General features: G+C 38.5%; 2 protein-coding genes across 6 annotated transcripts in view; one reads left to right on the top strand and one right to left on the bottom strand.

Moving 5' to 3' along the window:
- LOC137489472 (uncharacterized) overlaps positions 1-23,371 on the bottom strand; it is a 205,072-nt gene that overhangs the window by 67,775 nt on the left and 113,926 nt on the right. The window lies entirely within an intron of this gene.
- LOC137489887 (NLR family CARD domain-containing protein 3-like) lies at positions 999-21,789 on the top strand. Of its 2 annotated transcripts, XM_073947420.1 has the most exons (10): positions 999-1,066; positions 1,772-1,822; positions 1,996-2,100; positions 2,675-2,759; positions 3,356-3,551; positions 3,647-5,423; positions 14,042-14,215; positions 15,224-15,397; positions 16,572-16,618; positions 19,559-21,789. In XM_073947420.1, the coding sequence occupies exons 2-10, from the start codon at positions 1,779-1,781 to the stop codon at positions 20,089-20,091; spliced, it is 3,135 nt and encodes a 1,044-aa protein (XP_073803521.1). In that variant the 5' UTR covers positions 999-1,066; positions 1,772-1,778; the 3' UTR covers positions 20,092-21,789. The 2 variants fall into 2 exon arrangements, with proteins under 2 accessions (XP_073803521.1, XP_073803522.1); XM_073947421.1 differs by lacking the exon at positions 999-1,066 and having other exon boundaries at positions 1,756-1,822; positions 1,996-2,122; positions 2,727-2,759; positions 19,559-21,781.

Genomic DNA, 23,371 nt, shown 5'->3' with positions numbered 1-23,371 from the left:
TCCCTGGCCAAACGAGGAATTAATTCCCTCGATTGGTAGTGATGCATTCGCACGATGAAGGGCCTGTGGGCTTGATTAGGTTTCGGCGGGGGTGCTAGAGAACGATGGGCTCTATCCACCTCTGGTTTTCTGGTAAAGTTTTGCTCTCCGAAAACCTCGAGTAACATAGTTTCAATAAATGCAGACGGATGTGTCCCCTCGGTGCCTTCAGGAAAGCCAATCACACGGATGTTGTTCCTCCTGGATCTGTTCTCCAAGTGATCAAGTTTGGCCTTCAATTTTTCATTTTTTTTCGACAGCACTGAACACGTAGATTCCATAGCAGTAACACTGCCGTCAACATCGGATAGTGTTTCTTCCAAATCCTTCAGTTTCTGTTCTTGCTCTAATAGTAATGTTTTTACCGCGGAGATGGATGATTTAAGCTCAGCGAGGATTTCCACTCTGAGCGCGGCTACCTCAGATCTAATACCGCCGAGGAGTTCTCTGATATCTCCCTGGTCCGACATGGCACCGTCACCACTCTGCGTGTTGCTCACATCCTCGGTAATATCAGCTGCTTTTTTAGAATTATTTCTCGGCATGTTGTCTACTACCATTTAAGGATCGAAAATGGGATTTTTAAGTCACTTCACTCAATAAGTGCAAATAAGTCATTTAATACTAATAAATGCATGGAGCAGAAAACTTTCCGACCTCTCACGCTGCCACCTTTACTCCTCCTATATATGATTCTCTAATCTTATTTTATAGGTTCAACATTACTGTAAATATTCTTCAGAGACCTCTCAGATTTCATCTTAAATACCTTTTCTAAATCTTCCATCAACACACTCGTGCTCAGAGAATCTGCAGAGATATCTTCAGCTCCAGTGGTTTGTATGTTGTCTTCAGGACACGCCCACAGTCAGGAGAATCTCATGAATATTCATGTCAGTGTCACTCTGTGGAGCCAATAATATTTCAGGATCTACCTGTAGATCACACAGGTGTGTTTTAGTGAAGTGAAAGAGTGAAAGAGCTCAGATTGTGTTCCTGCTGCACAAGAGCGTCTGTACTTCTGCATGTGAGTTTAACACTTCTACATTACGCTGATTTGTGGAGATGATGAAGGGTTTATATGTGTGAGTGTGATTTAAATGTCTGATCCTGAAGATCAAATCCTCAAACACAGATTAAACACTGAGTCAAACACGCTCATTTAAACACTGTGTCTAAAAGCTTTATTTTTAATCCCTTTAAAGTGTTTGTGCTCTTCTATATCAGACTGACTCAATAGTGTCCAATAATTCAGCATTAAATATAACTCTAAACATTCAGAGTCACCAAATCAAAAGTAAAGTTAAAGCAGACCTTCCAGTTGAACAGGAAGAAAATCTGAAAACAACAAGCTGACGATCCTTAAACAACACTGCATTTAACCCTTTACTGTCAGAGTAACTCATTAACCAAAGAGCCTCTTTAGTAGAGAGACATTTTAATACTCACTAAATCAACAATTGGCTGAACCTGAACTTCTCTTGATAAACTCTATATAACATGCATTTACCTTAAATCAAATGTGAAACAGCTGAGATGTCAGATCAGGGTTAAACCAACTGCATTCATGTTAAGGACTTTATATATATATATATATATATATATATATATATATATATATATATATATATATATATATATATATATATATATATATATATATATATACGTGTGTGTGTGTGTGTGTGATTGTTTCCTGAAAGCTCTGCTAATGTCTGCATTGGTGTTCTAGCTGCAGTATGGCAGAGGAGCGAGTAAAGGACTCTCTCTCAGAGAAACACAGGTATTGACTCTGTTTTTACACCATTATTTCAACATGACGACAGACAGATCTTCAGTCAACTGTTAGTTTGTGCTGAATTAAACTGCACAGACTCATATTTGTCTGATAAACTCTTGTAAAGGAGACTGAAGTTTGTCCTGCAGTTTATTCCTCTGGTGTGTTTGTGTGTTCAGTGTGAGATCAGGATCATGTGTGTCCAGCTCTGTGTCTCTGAAGAGTGACTGGTCTAAAGGGAATCCACCACAGTTCAGTGGGGAATCACCATCATCTGCCCAAAGGTATTGTGTGTTTTACATTATTGCTCACACATGGAGTGTTTTGTGTAAACCATCAATTCAGTAGAGAGAGTCATTCCTGAATAAATCAGTTGTTTAAATTAATCAAATGACTTTGGTGATTCTTTAAGACATTTACAGACACCTGGCGTCTTATTCAGAAGATCTTTCAGTCAATATTAATATCAGATTTCTGTCGATTATTTCATTTGTGGAGCATGAAAGATGTTTTGAAGAAGTTTATAACTAAACTGTTGTGTAAATATATCTAAATAAAGGTGAATCTTTTGAAGGTAAATGTAGCTGTGTTGTTTTGTAGCTAAAAGTGTGTGTAATAATGAACTGTAAATCAAACTTTCAAAGCTACTTTCTAATAATGACTTTGTGGTTGACAGGGCTTTGTAATGACAGAGACAATTGACTGTAATTTCTCAGCTTAATATAACTGAAAACTCAAAAACAAATCTGTCCACTGTCTCATTATGAGCACTACATGTATTATTTTCAGTGTTTGTAAGATATATCTGTATGTGTTTGCCTGTAAATGTGTAATTACAGTAGTTTTATCTGTTAACAGTGTTGAAAATGAGTCAGCAGATTCAGGAGACGAGACTCACAGGAGAAACAAGAGCTTCACAGACAATCTCCAGTCAATCTTTCAGGTGGGATAAACTCATTAACTATAAACAAATAAAATAAAAATAGTTATTTAAAAATATACTGCTTAATTCAAATGTCGAGCAATTCATTTATTAAGGAATAATTGACTTCAGTTCATTGAATTCTTATAAAATAATGCACGACTGTGATACTCGTGGAGTCTCCGTTACACCTCTGTGTGTATTATTTTCTAATAAATGAACAGATTAGTCAATTATTCTGCATATCCCACCAAGTCATTTTGGTTTAATAGATGTACAAATGATTATGGCTTGACTAAAGGCTGAGCTTGTGCTTTTGGTGAAAATCTAACAGTAGTCCAAATCTAGACTAGTCATCAATACAAAGATTAGACAGACTTCACACGTGTAGTCATTCTGTAGCTGTGAAATAATGAAAATCATTCAGCATTCATAAATGTGCTCAATGCTTGTCTGAATCTACTCCATCTGAAAACAACTGCACACCCTATAAAGCACAGTCCTGTAGTATAATGTTGAATAATGTATTTGCAATTGTTCAGTTGTTTGTGCATGAACAGCTGTATGCCATGGAGTGTTTTGGTTAAATGTTGTTCTTCTCTTTTCTTCACTCATAGAATCTTGAGAGTAAAATGATCAGATTTCTGAAGAATCAACTGGAGAAATTTAAGAAAATCTTACAAGAAGAAAACAGACAAGAGTTTGTAAAGGAGTTTAATGAGAACAGAAGCATTATGACAGAAGCAGCTCTTGATCTCACACTCTTCTTCCTGAGAGAGATAAAGCAAGATCAAGCTGCTGATACTCTCCAGGGTAAGAGACTCATGACCATCTGTCAAACTGACACTTACTAATATAGCTGGAAAAGTCAAGACTAAATCTTTCTGCTTCTTTGCTCCTGTGTTTAGATGAGCTGCTCTACATTAATCAGCTTAAATGTAGCCTGAAGAAGAAATATCAAAGTGTGTTTGAAGGAATTGCTCAGCAAGGAGACTCCACACTTCTGAATAACATCTACACAGATCTCTATATCACTCAGGGTGCGAGTGAACAGGTCAACACTGAACATGAGATCAGACAGATTGAAGCTGCTTCCAGACGTCATCAGTCACTAGAGATACAGGTTGAATGCAAACATTTGTTTGAAGCAGCTGAACAAGATGAGCGGATCAGAACTGTCCTGACAAAAGGAGTTGCTGGCATCGGGAAATCAGTCTCTGTGCAAAAGTTTGTTCTGGATTGGGCTGAAGGGAAAGAAAATCAAGACATCAGCTTCATATTTCCTCTTCCATTCAGAGAGATGAACTTAAAGGAGAAAGAAAGACAAAGTTTAAAAGACCTCATAACTCAGTTTTTCCCTGAGACTAAAGGACTGAACCTTACAAGAAGCACACGATTCAAAGTCCTGTTCATCCTTGATGGATTGGATGAATGTCGTCTTCCTCTGAACTTTGCTGGTAATGAGACGTGTCGTGATGTATCTTCAGCAGTCTCTCTGGATGTTCTCCTGACGAACCTCATCAAGGGAAATCTGCTTCCTTCTGCTCTCATCTGGATCACCAGCAGACCAGCAGCTGCCAGAAAGATTCCTGCTGACTGTATCGACCGGCTGACAGAGATACGAGGATTCAATGATGCCCAAAAGGAGGAGTACTTCAGAAAGAGACTCACAGATCAGAATCAGGCCAGAGAAATCATTGATCACATTAAACAGTCAAAGAGTCTCTTTATTATGTGCCACATCCCAGTCTTCTGCTGGATTTCAGCCACTGTTCTCCAGAACATACTGAAACTGAAACACAGGGCTCATGCTGAAACACTGCAGGAATCTTCCAAGACTCTGACACAGATGTACACACACTTTCTCCGCTTTCAGATCCAGCAGAGCAGAAGAAAGTATGATGGAGAAAACACAGCAGATGTCTCCTGGGATCCAAAGCTCATCCTTTCACTGGGGAAACTGGCCTTCCAGCAGCTGGAAAGAAACAATGTGATCTTCTATGAGAGCGATCTGAAAGACTGTGGCATTGACGTCTATAAGGCATCGGTGTACTCAGGCATGTGTACCCAGATCTTTAAGGAGGAGACGGGAATCATTCTTGGTACCATGTACTGCTTTCTTCACTTGAGCATTCAGGAGTTCATTGCAGCCCTTTATCAACATCTGATTCTAGACAGAGACAAGAAGCATGGATTGTTTTTACAGATAGGCAAAAATAAAGGCGTGACCGATTTCCTGAAGACAGCAGTAGACAAGGCTCTGGAAAGTGAGAATGGACATCTGGACCTTTACCTTCGCTTCCTTCTCGGTCTGTCACTCCAGTCCAATCGACAACTCTTACGAGGCCTGTTGACACAGCAGGATGACAGAGACCAGAGCAAAAAGAAAATAATTGCCTACATCAAGCAGAAACTTAAAGGGAATTTGTCTCCAGAGAGATCCATCAATCTGTTCTACTGTCTGAATGAACTGAACGACCAAACTCTGCTGAAAGAGATTCAGTCTCACCTCAGTAGTGGACGTCTGTCATCTGCTCGCCTTTCACCTGCCCAGTGGTCTGCTCTGGTCTTTGTGTTGTTGACCTCAGAGGAGGAGCTGGAAGAGTTTGAGCTTCACAAATTCCAGAGATCAGACGAGTGTCTCATCAGACTTTCAGCAGTCATCAAAACCTCTAAAAGAGCCTTGTAAGTCCTTATTTCTTTCGTCTAAGAAATAGACATTAGCTGATATTAAATAATACAATACATCATTTTAATGAACATACACGATATTGATATTGTCGGCACTTTAAAATACTGTGAATAATTGATTATTATTTAATATTTCATTTCATTAATTACTCATTAAAAGTCAAAAATATGCTCGAGGAACACTCCTGATGGAGATAGATCTGGGAAGTGGCAGGGCTCTATATATATATATATATATATATATATATATATATATATATATATATATATATATATATATATATATATATATATATATGAGAGTATATACATGTGTGTGTGTGTGTGTATATATGACAGCGCTCTATATAAACATATAATCAAAAGTCCATAGATGGGAGGGGGCCGTGAAGACTCCTGCGGAAACAGCCAAGGGTGGCGAGGGATGACGATGGGGCTTGGATGCAATTGCAATTAACTACTTGACTGGTGGAGAAACAAGTCTAGAAGTAAGGAAAAAGAGCAGGGAATGTGGCTGGGTCATGCCCTCTCCCTTGAGTAGATGTGGGTTGATGGCTGGCTAGAGTCATCTGGGCTTCTTTGAGGTGCCTTTGGCTAAGACGTATGTATGTTTTGAAGGCATCGGATGACCATCTTCCCAGAGTCTGGATTTGTTGTTGTAAAAGCCCTTTGTTTTTATGTGTTTTATTAAGGCTGAAAAACAGCATTGATACGTTTAGGGCCGTATCTGAGTCCACTAGGTACTTTCAGAGGTGTATCCAGCTCTGTGAGCTCATAAACTGACTGAGCCGAGCCCAGTTTGATGAACTTTTTCTTAGTGTCGGCTGGAAGATTTCCCCCAGGACTCCCAACATGAGGAGTAGGTCACAATCACGCCCCCACAAGAGGAAGCTTCTGATTGGTTAACCCTCTGGGGTCTAAGGGGGTTTTGGGGCTCTGCAGAAGTTTGGACATGCACTGACATTTGTGTTGTTTTCAGTATCTTAAAAACATATAAATGGATAAAGTGTGATAACACTGTAAACAGCACAAGTTAGGCTACAATAATACCTAAGCAGCATGTTTGTATGTGTTTGTGTTTATGAGAAAGAAACATTTATGCGTGGTTAGTGAAAAACTAAAATTTTGAAGTCTCTGAAACAAGGCCATGAAACACACAGAGAACATTTGTGCACAAGACTTTTGAGAACTGGATCTTGTAGTCTAGTGTTTTTGCTTCAAAATGATGTGAGAATCATCTTGTTCACTTCCTCACAGAAAACAATATAATGAATTAAAATTTCTAAGTCACATTTTAAGTGAAATTGGTTTATGCGAGAAGGCGTGAACTATCATTACTATGCAGTGAGTCACACCTGAGAAGACAAAGACCTGCATAATGAGCTGAATAATGATCCATCAGACAGGTATATGACTAGGAGGGAAGAGTTTCAAGAAGGAATCAGAGAAAAGTTTATATACTTTTTGTTTGCATGTTTATTTAAAATATATTATTCACACAAAATAACTGGAGATACACTTGTGAGAGTCAGTACACTGAATAAAACTCTGCAAACTTTTAAACTTACACATAGCAAATCTACTGATTTATTTATTTATTTATTTATTTTGTAAATGAAGAGTTTAGTTGCAAAAGGAGATATTTCCATTTTAAGAAATGTTGGTTATTTGACATTATTATTTACGACATCAACAGTCAAGTTCATTCACAATTTTATACATTAAACTATTAAGCTCAGTGAAGTCCAGGAACACAATATTCTTCAAACCCAGGATATTTTTTATTTAACTTTATGTCTTTAAATAGTTTATACATAAGTCATAAATCATGCCAAAATGCAACATATTATCTCAACATTGTCAAACATCTTAAATTGGTTAAAAAAACAATACATCATTAATATATGGAATAGGATATACAAAGATTGATTAATAATAATACGATTCTGAGTTAGTTTTGGTATTCTGATATTAGAGCAATGTTATTTTAAAGAATGATGATTAATCCATATGCGATAATGAAATCTTTTTTCAGCAGCTTTTGGCGCAAGTGATCATACTCTCACTCGGTATTCACAGTAATTATTTAAAGAATAAACTTACAAAGGACACTTAGAAATGTAGTCTTGCAGACAGGTATCCTATGATGAGGAGGGGCGCAGGAAAAAGGCAGTATTTCACTGTAACCCCTGGCCTTCTTCTTGACATTAGCGGAGACTCACAGACGCAGGATTATTTGAACCTGGTCCGCTTTTGTATCGTTTTTATAAATTTTTGTGAAGTTGAAGGCGACATCTTCCTCTAACAGTTTGTTGTCATGACACAGACCATCATTACTCGCATTACTGAGCAAACTCGGAGCACATCTTGTCTACTTTAGCTCTCTTTGCCACTGGTCCTGGAAATGTACATATGAAGCGCGCTTACTGAGAGGTGGGACCACGCTGCTGTAATGAGGTGATATAGGAGAATCCGTACAGTCCTTACTTTTACACGGATTACATAAAAAGAGATCATTTGTTTTCAACTTGAATTGGTTAATGCAAAAGTAGACATTAAGCTTTATATAGATATCAGAAATCATCATCTTTGTTGACTATTTGCCGAGTTTCCTTTCATTTTAGTGACGTGTTTTTCTGATCACAGTCTGCAGCATATTCAGACACTTGTAATAACAATGCCTCGTGGGCATGGTCGCGATAAAACTAATGAGATCAGACTGAGAATATAGACATAGCGTTGATTTCATACTGATTACTTAATCAAGCAATATAAAGTATTGCTGACTTTGTTTTCAACATGCATAGCTGCGTTTAAAAGTAGACACTTTAAGCTTTCTAGAAATACATTTCTCATATGTGTTCGTTTTGTATTCGTGGAGTTTCAGCGCATTTTACTGATGCATTTCTAAAAGCAGTTCACGGAGAGAGAAAAGACAGAATGCCTACTCTGTTGTTTTCCTTATTTTGCAAAAGCACACACGGTTGTTGTTGTTGTGAGCAAAAAGTAGACACATAACAGATTCAATTTATGTATTGATCTCATTTGTACGATCAAAACTGAAAGTTTAATTTAAGTTCATTTCAGCAGTTTGACGCCACCACAGGTTAAAACGCGTATACGCAGTCTTCGACCCCAGAGGGTTTATGCGGCGCGAATGTCTGCTGAAGTTCAGACTTTCAAACTCAAGCAATGGGTGCCATTCACGCCACGCCATTCGCGTGTATCGCGCCGCAGGATGTCTATTCATACATTTTCACTGACTTAACATGTCACGAGCACAATCAGCCAATCAAAACGCAGCTTAGGTCTGCGGTACATTGAGTGTATTGACTGGTTTCATTCTGTTCAGATAGAAAGAAAGGTCACATGCTTTGCTTTCCGCCTTATGCCAGTTAGTTTTGTGTGCGTCAATGATGAGAAACCACACACACACACACACACACACACACTCCCATGTAAAAGACGGTACCTATTCAAGTGTGATGGACATTAAAGAACTTTAAATGGGGTTCAAGTCTCCGTGTCCTTACCGGCACTCCATGGCGACGATTTTGTCTGAAACGGGTACAACTGTCGACTATACAGACATCTTTATGATTCATCCATGCGTGATCATAGGGAGAACCAGATGACCAATACTTCTTGGCTAGAAGTTGCAACAGCAGTAGGAGAGGAGGAAAGGTTTGGAAAAACCTGAGGGATAAGTTTGTTCAAACACCAACAGCAAAAAAGGCCATGGCAAAAGTGGAGTCCCTTGTGGTTTTAATATTACAGAAAATGTTTTTCCACCAGTCATTGGTTTTACACTGATGCATATATTACAATTTTGAATTTAAAACAATTTACAAGTTAAAAATGTAAATAGAATGCCCTTGTGTCAATGATCTGTTTGCTCAATAAAGAAAGACAGAGTTTCTTCATCCTGCAAAGTTGGATCAGCTATGATGGGGTGGAATGTGGGATTGAAATGTTGATGTTAGTTCACAACATCTCAAAAGCCAAAAAGGCTAGTGTGGGTATGGCATCAAGGGTGTGGGCTGTACAGGTATAAGTGGAAATATGTGTTTGCAAAGAGTGTGAAAGCATTAGGAATGGATGTAGAGTGTGATGGGTTGAATGAGGGCAGTTTCTGGAGTCGGCAATCCAGAAACTGTAAAATAACCTCTAAAATGAGAAAACAAGAGAGAATCAGAAATTAAATCTTTACAACATGGTGCATGTACAGCAGACATAATTAATCGTTTTAGCTGATATTCATGCGAGGTGTCTTCATAAGTGCATGGTCAACTGTGAATGGAAGCGCCTTTGTTGATGCATGTTACAATAGCTTTGATGTCAGGATGTGCAAGGGTTGTAGAAGTGGGCATTCGTCTCCCTGCAGGGTGGCAGATGGATGGAGAGCTGGGGATATGAGGCGTGTCTTGGCCAGTGGTCCTGGAACAGGGTTTCCACGGGGTCTTAAAGTCCCTAAGTCTAAAATTTAAAAATTAATATTTAAGGAGTTTAAAGTCTTAAATCTTATTTTTCTGATGTCCATGTAGCGCTACATCTAATGCTCATTTAAATTCCTTCTTGTTGTTGTTGCTAGGCTTTCGGGGTGTTGTAGTTCTTTATTTCACTAATCCAATTGTAATTAGCGGTATTGCAACTACAAATGAGGTCAACTTGCAATAGCCAATCAGCTTTCTGTTATTGACTCAGTCCGCGTGGCAAATGTGACATCATCGCTGTTTTTGCGGAGGTTCAATGTGAGGGCCCGCGTCATGATTTCAGCTGGCGGAGTATGGCAATATCCCACTGTCGTAAGAGCAGTTTTAAAAGTCGGGAACTCATTCATGTATTAAGAGAGGATGAATCTCTTTGCTCACGCGCCAGTTTCCTTTGTTTGTGGACAAAACTGCTCGCGAGCTCTCAAAACACGGCTGCTCACGTGCAAATGATCTGCTCTCGCTCTGTCGGATAATGCGGAATCTCAATTTTTGTGTCTTGTGTTTCCTCCTCCTTTCGTGCTTTTGCTCTCCAGAGATGCTTCAGCATACTGTAGTATTAATAGTAGAATAGTGAACTGATAAAATGAAATACAGTGTAGTTTTACTACAGTAAAGTGTGGTGAATTGTAGTATAATATACCCTATATTGTTAAAAAACTGGGTAATTTGTTTATATTACACTTGTTGTGTTACCATAGCAACTATAGTATTGCCACAATAGATCAATTGAAGTACTTTACTGTACTTTACAAAACACTGTACAGCAGACACTAGTTCACTTTGCTTTATTTGCCATGATGAAATAGGATAGATTGTGAAATTTATTTGAAGAGTGAATAGTGCATTAGGCTATAATACCTTATCAAGTTTTTTCCCTTTCTATCACATTTACTTTTCTGGTTGCATTAGTTATATTTAAACGTTTATTTTATTTGGTTAGTATGGTGCACCTTTTGGATGTTTAATAAATGTTTTTAAAATTAAACTATTGTCTGAGTTTTTAAGTGTTAGAAACTGAAAATATTTCTTCATATTACACACAGCTAAAAAAGTTACGGTTTATTAGATTAAAAATGTAATATGTAAGACTATTTTAGTATTTTGGTTGTTGGTAATAAATAGTGGACTAATATAAATCATATCGAAAAGCTCGAAAAGAAGCAGGAACAGTGTACTGAGAGCGCACAAGATAATTTGTCCTGAGCAGTGCATATTTAAGATGGAGAAAATTTAAGCTTTTCTTGCTCAGTTTTGTCCACAAACAGAGAAAATCGGTGCACGAGCAAAGAGATTCGCTCGCTCCTATTACATGAATGCGCTCTTGAATTGTAATACTGCGCTCACTACTGCGCTCACTACATTTGTCAGTGAAATAACGCCATAGCGGAGCTAATGAAATTTTTTAAGACTCAGATGATCAATTGTGCCGCTTTTGAGTTGAGTTGGATATAAAACAGTTTGAAGAGATTTTGTCTGAAACAGGTACGTCTGTGCTGACATCTTTATGATCTGTCCATGTGTGATCATAGGGAGAACCAGATGACCAACAATTCTTGGCTTGAAGTTGCAAAAGCAGTGGGAAAGGAGAAACGTTTTTGTAAAAGTTTGGAAAAACCTTAAAGATAAGTTTGTTAAAACAAACAAATAAAGAGGCCCCCAAAACATATTCAATGATATTAATGATTCTCTTTTTATTCATCTGATTTTACGGTCTCTTTCTTTAGACCGCCCCCTGTCATTTAAATAAATATCTCAATGGCGTATGCCTCAAGTATAAAAGCCTGATTTTGCATTTTCTCTCGTGTGTTACATGAGAGCTTCAATGCTTGAGGTGTTGAATGTTTTTCACTAGCTGGGTAAAACTCTTTTCATTAGTTCAATGGCTATCAGATCAGATGTGGCAGAGTTTTATTATTATTTATTGTTATTATTATTATTTATAAATTTTAAATATGTCAACTGCCAACATCATTGAAAAACCATGTAACCACTTAGTAGGAACTGTGTGAATGTAATGTTTATCATGGACTTTTACTGCATCTATGATAAGTAACATCACGTTTGGAATCTGAACATGATTGAAAAATCTCAGTTATATCTGACCTGATTCATTCACAAAGTCTTTGCACTCAGTCCATTCATGAAACTGTCCAGAGAGAAGGCTGGACCAACTCAAGTTTGTAAAGCTCATTGGCTGGTGACACTTCTCCTTTCAGCTATTGGCTCCTTGGAGTATCAGTCAGAGTGCAAAAAGTCGGCGGCCATTTTGTTGACCAAAATCGCTACAGTGTTTATGCCTGAAGGACTGGCTCCACACGCTCCAGCAGCTTGTTTGGATGATAACATTGCGCCCTTCCATGGTTGTTTATCAACGAATGGATATGTTGTGGACTAATGTTTGTGGATTAGATTGCCTGGTCATTGCAATCGAACTACTTCAGCTGTCAGAATGTTATGGATCTGTGGACAGGCGGGAGGCTGAGAGGTGAGTTCTCTGTTGAAATCATTCTATTCACGCTGGTCTCGTCTTTCGAAACCTTTATAAAAAGTTTAGTCTTTGTTGGAGTGTAGTTATCTAGCGAGGCTTCCCTTTAAAGCATGTACGTTATCAAAAGTGGACCGCTAGGAGAGCAGTGAGAGTTCGGCTTCATTACAATGGCTTGGATTGCCGGAGTCTTGAGTTTTGTTGGAGTTGTGGATTGCATTGTGTGGGGCAGTTGGAGCAGAAGATGGAAGAGCTGTTGTGCCGGCGGGAATTCAGGCTTGATTGCTGGCGAGGCAGCGGCTGAGGTTTTGGGGAGAGCGGGGTTCTGGCTGAAGTTGCTGTTGTTTGTTTTTTTTTTCCATGTCAAATGTAAATGATGCTGAAGCGTAGGTTAAATGCTGGAGCATTTGTAGAGGAAAGCATTCTTCCAAAATGAAAATAGAGCAGTAGGGAGAAAACGATCCATTTATAGTAAACTAGAATCACTCTGATTGGATTATTACTGATTACAGATGAGCAGCCAGCAGTGCTCAATCACATCACGTGCTCCTCTCGAAATTAGAAATAACCGCTGCTTTTCTGCTGTTATTAACCCTTTTGCTGGTGGGTTTAAAATATTCTGGATCCAGGAGTCCATTATTTTAGAACGTTCACCCTTAATGTTTCCGTGACGATGCATCATCAGCAGTTCATTCATCAGTTACTCTCTAAATACATGCAAGTGAGTGTCTGATGAACTTAAAGTAGATTCAACTTTATAGTTACTTTCACCATGTGTACCTGATATGAATTAAACACATCAGCAATTTATATTTGAATGGATTGTTGGACTTCAAAAAGACTTTCTTGTGTTTCACAAGCTCTAAATGTTTTGTTTTACTAGTGCTTGTTTGTATTTTCATGTAAATGTTTATCTAAAACATAAAATAAGCATTAGGCAGTTAAAACGCAGCATAATTGTGATGATATGACGCGTCTTTCTCTGGCTCAGCACCAGCCAACACACCTGCTGTTGAACTCCCTTCTTCCTCATCTCTGTCTATGAGCGCTGAACTCTGTATCAGTGAGTGAGAGAGACAGTGTTCACTCCGCTCTGCACTGACTTAAGGGTTTTTTTTTAATGCGCAAATGTTCCCGTGTCGTGCGACACAACAAATCAATCATAAAATCTGTTGGCAACTCTTTGAGTAATTGATTTTTATCGATTTAATCAATTCACTTTTGCAGCTCTAATACAAATATCTGACATTTCTCGGAACAGGATCCAGCCAGATCCTGCTCAAATTAAGCTCTGATTTATATACATTTATATATTTATAATGTCCCGCTGGGCAGCAACTTACACAACTTTTTTTGAAGTGTTGTGAATGAAGCACACTGGGACGAATGTCCTCATGTCCCCAATAGCAAGGACGCAGCCAGCAATCACAGAGGGAAACACTCCATGGCAACTCTGCTGTAACTTTCACTCATTGGAAAATGTTTCTCTGCCTGCGTTATGTTCAGCTGATGTCCCGCCCCCTAGAGCCATATACCCCACCGTGATTGGTGGGCTCGTTCAGCTCCACACACAACACTGTAAAGTGCCGAACATATCAAACTCAACATCAATATTGTGTTTGTCCTCTACACAGACTACAGAGCTGTAATCTCACTGTTCAGTGCTGTGAGAGTTTGTCTTCAGCTCTACAATCCTCAAACTGTGTGCTGAGAGAGCTGGACCTGAGTAACAATGACCTGCAGGATTCAGGAGTGAAGAAGCTCTCTGATGGACTGAAGAGTCAACTCTGTAAACTGGAGATACTGAGGTAAATACTCTTCCAATCAACAACAACTACAAAAAGAGAGTTACATAGTGGTTAAACAAATATAGAAGCTCCTTTCCCCACTCAGTGTGTTGGCAGATGGGCAATTTTTTATAGGTGTGATTTTATTCATATCTATACAAGTCTCTGTGTGTGTAGACAAATGCAGTCAAAAGCATTACTGAGTAAAATACAAAAAATGTGTAAAATACTTCTAATATACAGAACTGTATGACTGTATTTAAAGAGTATTTAGATGACATATTTTATATGTTCATATTATTTTGTTGTTTATATCTGCATTTGTTTATTTTAAAGGTTTATTTAAGAATTTGTCAGATGTTCTGGCAATCCTGTCTAAATAAATAAATAACAGTGATGAAGACAAAGTGAACCCTGTGGAGTCTGTAGGGTTTTGGGTCCTGGTGAGGTTTTGACCTGCTCTGATGTTTGTACAGTTTACAGTTTTCCTGAAAACATATAAACGTCTCATCACAGTCTTATTATCTAAACTGAAGAAGTGTCTTGGCCTTGTTAACATTTGGACTCAAAGGTGGATTGACTACAGCTCTAGTGACTGTCAGACAGGAGACAAAGACACCAAGAGATTGAGTTTGTGTGTGTTTAGTTTATTTACATTATTGTCCACAATATAATCTAAATATGATCTAAAGATAAATAATGGAAATCAGCTCATTTTCAATTACACTTTATACTTCAAGATTTCCTTCTGAGCTCAAATGTGTCTTATTCCTCACAGCAGACTTTACAGCTTGATGTGATGTCTTATGAACTATTGCTCTGTACACTTCTACAGATGATGTCGAGTCCTTATCAGCAAACACACTCAACATGCTCTATATCAGAGCTCGATCAATAAGGAGAGCTGATCAGGATGTGTGTGTTCATCACTGCTGTTGACATTAGCAGAAACAGCAGTCAGCATCTTCACAACACAAAGAGATGTGTGATTGTCCAACTGTGTGATGTGGACTATTGCTGTGTTTGTAGATTGTCTGGCTGTATGGTGACAGAGGAAGGCTGTGGTTTTCTGTCTTCAGCTCTGACTTCAAACCCCTCACACCTGAGAGAGCTGGATCTGAGCTACAATCATCCAGGAGATTCAGGAGTCAAGCTGCTCTCTGAACAACTGGAGGATCCAAACTACACACTGGACAAACTCAAGTATGTGGAGCAGCACTGCCTTTTTTATTGTGAATACAGATACTTTGATACTTCACTGCTCTTCTAGTGTCCAGATATGAATCAAAGCTGTTAAATATGTCAGTGCACTGGGGCAGTTCTCACATTAAGCGTGATATTATATCTCATATTAACACTGTACAGTTTCAGCATTGTAGTTGAGCAGTGAAACTTGTTCTCTACATTTCTGCTGAAGAACTGTACAGTATCAGCTCAGAGATGTGTGTGTACTGTTCTCCAAATACGTCCTGTGTATACTTTAACAGCAAGTTAAACTCTCCCTCATGAACTTCACAGACACAGAATGTCCTTTATCACACTTTAATAAGGGCGGAGTAAAACTATAAACAGGAAGAAAAAAAACAATATCAATTTACATTCACAATGTGGACATAACAAATATGTTTCTGGCAAATATCTCACATATCTTGTAATCTGGCTCTTTTCTGCTTCTAAACTAACATGAACACAAAATATCAGGCAATAAAAGTGATCAGCAGACAGTGATGCTGGTTCTGATATAGTCCACTGACAATCACATGTTGAACAAACTCAAATAAAGCAAATGACAAAAAACTCCTAAACTAATCCTTTATAACTGAAGTATTATGAACAATAAACAGAACACAAACCCACCAAGCTTCCAAAGGGCGAGGAGGACTGCAGATTGGTCTGGATTCACTGCTCTCCAACTTAGCAATGTTTGGAGATGATGAAGAGGCATTTGACAGAAGATGAAGATCTCCATCATATTTCAAGTCATTTAACACTGAATTCTGCTTTATTATTGTGCTGCGCTTTTGTCAATTGATCATTGAATGAATCCTTCAGTCTTTATATCTGTCTGTTTCTGTGTTTCCATTCTGTTTTCTGTTTCCACATCTGATCTAAAAGCTCTGTGTGTCATTCAGAAGCTGATTTGACAGCTCCACACACACTCATGTTGTTTTACTGCAGTTATTAATGCACTGAGATCAGCCAATCACAATCCAGCATTCAGCACACACTCCACATGTCTTATTGTGTGTGTGTGTGTGTGTGTGTGTGTGTGTGTGTGTGTGTGTGTGTGTGTGTGTGTGTGTGTGTGTGTGTGTGTTTGTGTGTTATAAACTGATGTTTGTGTACTGACTGAATGTGAATCTGTGTGTGTTTACAGTCTGGATCATGGAGGAGAGACGAGGATTACAGCAGGACCACACAAATGTAGGACTACACACACACACACACACACACACACACACACACACACACACACACACACACTCTCTCAAACACACACGCACACTCCCTTCTGTCTCTCTCTCTTTCTCACACTCACACGCTGGCACACAATCAGACATACACACTCACTCTCACACACAAACACACACTTCCTCGCTCTCACACACTGTTAAAAATTGTCCCGTTAAAAAACAGTAAAATACTGGCAGCTGCAGTTGCCAGCAATGTACTGTTATTTTACAGTATGTTGCTGTAAAAATACTTGGACTACATTGATTTACACAATACTCAAGTGAACTCATTTTGCTCACTGAAAGCAACTGCCTCAACTTGGTCAACTGCTGAATGAGTTTATGAAGTAATGTGCTATATATGCTATATATGCTTAGAATTATACTTATAATAATAACTTAATTTAGTTAATTAGAAAGATTCGGTTTAACTCTAATGTCTTATTTTTCACAACAGCACGCATACATGTAAATCTGGAATCACCAGAGAGATTCTGACTGCATCAGCAACTAAACAGCCGCTTTCTTTAAATAAAGAAACATACAGAATAACATCAGCAGTTCATTGTTCATCTTTCACTCATACACTGGCTCTACTCTCCTCCACAACGGTGACACACAGAAGAAATTAGCTTCAGGTTTTACAGTAAAATACTGTTTTTTCCTTGATTTAACAGTAATCTACTGGCAGCTGTGGTTGCCAGCAATATACTGTTTTTTTACAGTCTATTTCCGTAGTGTAAATTAACAGTATATTACTGTTAAAATACATTTTACACTGTGTTTTTACCTCTCACACCTTTAACCCTTTAAACCCCAGAGCATATACTTCAGTTTTAATTGAAGTGTCCACACTACTGAGTGTTCAAGAAACATGGAGCAAAGCTGAAGTAAATTCATTAATTAACTGACTAATTAAATGATAATTGAGGATTAACAATGAACAAATGAAGAAATACTGAAGGGAAAAAAGAAGAACAGAACATACAAAACTTTAGTCACAGCTTTATAATAAAATAACCTGAAGAACAACAAATTATTAAATCATTTAAATGATCAGCGGATGATTAAACAACTCTACAAACATCATCACCAGCTACACTTATTACTTAATACATGTATTTTTGTATAACATCTACTAAAGTTCTTCTTGAGAAAAAGTGAAAGTTTTACGTCACCATCATGGAGAACAGAGTTTGCTTTAGTTGGGCTCTTAGCCCTGTCATTTTTAACATTTATATATCTTGGCTGCTGCAATTGTTAAGAACTTTGTTTAACAAACTCCTTTGTTGTGGCAAGCCAGAAAAAACTTAAATAATATCTGGTGATGTTCATGTTGCTATTAAATGGCAGAGTCTGTTCTCATTTCGTATAATAAATTTAATGCTCCTATTCAATGTTAAATCTATTGTTTTACATTATATGTCTATATATGGCAATGATTTCTGGAAGTTTTTAAGAATATCTTGGACAATAACACTGCTCTACGGTGTAAATCGCACTCAAAGAGACATCAATAATCAGCATATGAACCTCAATAATGGTGACAACTAACAAAATTAACAGTTTAACTCACAAACAGGCAACTGAAAGTCTAAACATAAACAACAGCAGAATCAAACACAAATAAAGAAAAGTGTGAGACCATTATACAAAATTTATTTATACCGCAATGCATGCTGGGATATTTGTACCGTGCCACTCCCAGCATGCATTGCAGCATGAAACATTTAAGATGTTACCATTGTTGAGATACAAGGTCAGATTCATGAGGTTTGAGTGTGTATTTGTCATAACGGAACTGTTTTTGTATGTCATTTCTTAACTGTTAAGTAATTATGGATGTATGTTTTCTGTTTCCACTTCTCATTAATTAAATTAATACCTGCAACTTAGCATAAAATCTATTGCATGAGGCCCTTCATCCAGATTTATAACAAAACATTTATCAGAACTAATTTCAGACAATTAGATTTCTCTATTTATTGACTTTCCAACTTGATTGCTATAATACAAGTACTTTGTTAACTCTTTATTATAGTAATTGGAGAGTCTGAATTAATAAGTTCAAGGGTGAAGAGCCCAACTAAATCAGCCCCTCACTCCATTACGGTGACAAAAAAAAAAAACACCTTAATTTCTGTTGGATCTCAATGAGAATAGTATGGATGTCAAATCAGTCAGTTATAAGTGTGTCTGCTGTTGTTTGTGGAGTTGTTTAATGATCCTCTGCTGAGACTGAAGCTGTTTTATTTGATTTTATTTGATTTAATGTTGTAACTCAAGTCACTGTTTGTGTTTCTTGTTTCTTTTCTTCAGTAATTGTAATTATTAACAGCAGGTGTTCATCAGTGTCTGAATTCACTCATTAGTGTTTATTAACTCTGTCAGGTGAACTATATTAGTTAACTAGTGTATGAAATAGTGAACAAGGACACAAAGCGTGATTTCAAACACAGACTTCAAAACATCGAATCTGAACTCACAGTTTTCTGCAGTTGGTTACTTTCTCGAAAACAAAAATGTTACCCAGAAAGCACTGTTTTTAACAGAATATTACTGCTTTAGTGAAAAAACATTATTGTACCGTAGAATCTGACCGTTTTTTAACAGCAATTTTTTACAGTGCACACACACACACACACACACACACACACACACACACTTCCTCTCTCTCTCACACTCACACACACACACACCTCTCACACAAACACACACTCACACACACACAGCAGTGACCACATGCACTCACACACTCCCTCTCTCTCTCTCTCTCTCACACACACACAACACACATGCCCGCATGCACGCACACATACTCAAACACACTCCCTCTGTCACACGCACACACACACACACACACACACACACACACAGCTGTGGTTGTAAATGTGTGTGTTCTTGTGTTCAGATGTCTGTTTCCTCACTCTGGATCCAAACACAGCACACACTCGACTCATTCTGTCTGAGGAGAACAGAGAGGTGAAGCGTGTGAGAGAGAATCAGCCGTATCCTGATCATCCACACAGATTTGATGGTTATGTTTATCCTCAGGTGTTGTGCAGAGAGAGTGTGTGTGGACGCTGTTACTGGGAGATTGACTGGAGTGGAGATGATGGTGTGTTTATATCAGTGTCATATAAGAGCATCAGGAGGAAGGGAGGAGGTGTTGAGTGTTGGTTTGGATGTAATGCTCAGTCCTGGAGTTTGCTCTGTGATTCCTCCAGTTTCTCATTCAGACACAATAACACACTCACTGATCTCCCAGTGGAGGCGCTCAGTAGGAGAATAGGAGTGTTTGTGGATCACAGTGCAGGAACTCTGATCTTCTACAACATCTATAGAGACACAATGAGCCTCATCCACTCAGTCCAGACCACATTCACTGAGCCGCTCTGTGCTGGGTTTGGGTTTAGTTCTGGATCATCAGTGAAACTGAGCTGAAGACTGACGAGAGATTTACCCAGAATCCTCTGCAGGAGCAGTCAGCAGCTGTGTGTGTGTGTGTGTGTGTGTGTGTGTGTGTGTGTGTGTGAGTGTGAGAGAGAGAGAACGTGTGTGTGTGTGTTTGTGTGAGAGAGAGAGAGTGTGGGTGCGTGTGTGTGTGCATGCATGTGTTCACTCCTCTGTGTACATGTGTGCATGTGTAGTGTGAGAGTGTCTATGTTTGTGTGTGTGAGAGTCTGTATTTGTGTGTGTGTGTGTCCATGTGCATGTGTGTGTGAGAGAGAAAGTCTGTGTTTGTGTGTGTGAGAGAGTCTGTATTTGTGTGTGTCCATGTGCATGTGTGTGTGTGAGAAAGTCTGTTTGTGTGTGTGTACGTGTGTGTGTGCGTGTGTTTGTGTGTGTGTGTGCGCGCGTGTGTGTGCATGTGCGTGTGTGTGTTCACTGTTATGTTCGTGCGTGTGTGTGTGTGTGCGTGTGTGTGTGTGAGTGCGTGTGTGTGTGTATGTGTGTGTGTATGTGTGTGCGTGTGTGTGTGCGTGTGTGTGTGTGTGTGTGTGATGCATGTTTGTCTCTGTGTGTGTGTGTGTGTGTGTGTGTGTGTGTGTGTGAGAGAGAGAATGAGTGTGTTTGTGTGAGAGTAAAAAAGAGATTTTTGTGTGCGTGTATGTGTGCATGTGTTCACTGCTCTGTGTCTCTATATTACACGTGTTTGTGTGTTTGTGTGAGATTGTCTGTGTTTGTAAGTGTGTGTATGTGTGTGTGAGAGAGAGTGTATTCGTACATGCATGCTTGTGTTTTTGTTTGAGAGTGTCTGTGTGTGTGTGTGTGTGCGTGTGTGTGTGTGTGTGTGTGTGTGTGAGTGTTTTGTGTGAGTACATGTGTATTGTAATGAATGGTGCCATTATTAACGTGAGACGACGAAAATACAAACTCAAACCTCTCCTGTACTCTGACAATGCTTCAGAGCTTCACTTTATCTAAATCAGTCAAGTGTAAGAGAAGAGCACGACGTGACCAGAAGAGGGCGCGCAAGACCAATGAACGGAGAGGGAGAGAGATGTTACCTATCTCTGACCCTCATCTGCTCTTACCTTCCCCTGACCTCCTGTCCTCTGAGTGCATACGGCTAGCGCAGCTGACCCTGAAGGCCTGAGACTCTCTGGTCATGGAAGCCGGGAAGTCTCATAGTCTCCGTAGGCACGGATACCTCGGGTCGGGGATACCTCGATATCGCTTTAATGGCTTAAAACTGTCTAAACAATGCTACATGAAAGTGTTTGAATGTTGATTCGTGGTCTTAGATGTACCTATGGGAAAACTATAAATGTGTTCAATAAGACATGACCTATAGCTTTTGCTGACTATTAGAATTGAGTGGTCAGACCACATCCTACAGTTGGTCCTAGTAATTTATAATTAGTGTTTTGATTTAGCAGGTAAAACCCAAATAGTGTTTGGGTACTTGTATTGAATATGTCAAGTCCTCACTGATATATGAGGTGTGGTTATGTGCATGAGCTGATTCTGAGTGTATTAAAGCTGAGCCGCTCTGACCAGCTTTGCGCTTTCTGACTTCTCTATACTGAGGTTGGTTTTATCCTAAAATAAGGATTTTGTTTCTGTTATTGGTCTTTTGTTTATTCTACTTTTCAATTTATTTTATTTTATTAATAAAAGTGTATTTTATTACTTTTCTTTACTGGAGTGGACATTGATTTCATTTGCCAGAACCCATTAAGTTACCCTGTGTGGTGAAATATGAATCTATTCTTTAGCAAAATACATTATAAAGACGATCCTTTACCTAAACTCTAGCTAAGAAATATAGCGAAGGGAGGATCTGGTTTATCTTTATTTAATCACAATAATTAAACAAAGGCGAATCAGCACAGCACCTACTTTCCATAATGGGCCACAACAGCATGTATGTGCTCCGACATGATGTTTAGTAGTACATTCATTTATTGAGTTGTTTTGGATGTAGTTAATCGAGACAACACACAGTTAATCACTCTTGTTCCAGCAGATGGCAGCGTCTCCATTGTTTTTGTAAAGGGCTTTCTGTGGTAACGTGACTAAAAGCACTCTCTGGTCTTTGCATTTCTTGAACACAATCGATCCGCACATTTGAATTGATGCAAGTTTCTGAACTGCTCTAGCACAGACTTGTGTTTTGTCTTGTTAAAAACAGCTGAATATTGCCTATAGTTTTACGAAAGTGTTTTAGCATGACAATGTAGAAATATACAGGGAATATACCCAGCTAACATAAGACCAGCGGGCCACTGGCACTTTTCCGACGGTGGTCCGCCATCGCACCGCTGGTTTGTTGGTGGCCCACGGTCGGTCCACAGGTCATTTTTAAATATTATAGCCTATTAGCCTTTACAGTTGTATTCAATATAAATATGTCCAATAATAAAATCAAGTACAAAATACTTAATCATTATAACATTTATTTATAATACAGCATAACGAACATACATTAAACACTTAGATTATAATGAAATGTTTCAAAAACACATATGTTAACAAATATAACAAAATAAATATAAAATACATACAAATATAATATAACAACATACATACTGTAAGAACGGTCTTTAAACCACAGCGGTTCGAATTGTAGTTCTGCCGAGCGACTAAAAAGTGATCAGCATGATGGTAAAAAACTGTACATTTCTAGTCAAACCATTCTTTTGCAATCTCATACCAAAAACGGAAATAAGGGCAGTATTAATAGCTATAAATGTGGGAGAGCGTTGATATTATGTGATTGTATTGCATTGCTATATGGAACAATTAAGTGTTGATGTTAAATCAAAAGTAATTCACAAATACTTGAAAATGAAATGATTTAATGACAATAATTATCTATGGTTACAACTGAATTAATAACAAAATACTGTATAAAATGATCAAATATGAAATGATAAAACGTATGGTATAAATTGTACCCAGCTTAAATGTAAAATTAAAGTTACCAGAGGTAGAAGGAGAGACACAGGGGGAGAGAGAGAGAGAGACAAAGAGAACAGGCCCAGAAGCCTGATTGCAGTAGAGTCAGAAAAGATAGACTCCAGAGGAGGAGAGGAACAGAGCAGGAGAGAAGCAGGCCAGGAAAAGAGAGGGCAGGAAAAAGAGACAGAGCTCGAGTTTACCACCTATCTTGTATCTTTCTTGACCATGTGACTAAAGCCAATCAAGACATTCAAACTGACCAATCAACATGTGACCACACCATAAAACCCCCAAAGTCCACACAACAGGCCCTGAT

The sequence above is a fragment of the Danio rerio genome, chromosome 4, assembly GCF_049306965.1.
Source record: "Danio rerio strain Tuebingen ecotype United States chromosome 4, GRCz12tu, whole genome shotgun sequence".
Taxonomy (NCBI): domain Eukaryota; kingdom Metazoa; phylum Chordata; class Actinopteri; order Cypriniformes; family Danionidae; genus Danio; species Danio rerio.
Note: the sequence above shows the minus strand (reverse complement) of the source record. Positions and strands in the feature narration are given on the sequence as shown.

Excerpts from the sequence above, each read along its gene's own strand:
- LOC137489887 (XM_073947420.1), top strand. The coding sequence starts at position 1,779 with ATGGCAGAGGAGCGAGTAAAGGACTCTCTCTCAGAGAAACACAG. Across the intron at positions 2,101-2,674 it reads TCACCATCATCTGCCCAAAG|TGTTGAAAATGAGTCAGCAG; the intron begins GTATTGTGTGTT and ends ATCTGTTAACAG. Across the intron at positions 3,552-3,646 it reads AGCTGCTGATACTCTCCAGG|ATGAGCTGCTCTACATTAAT; the intron begins GTAAGAGACTCA and ends TCCTGTGTTTAG.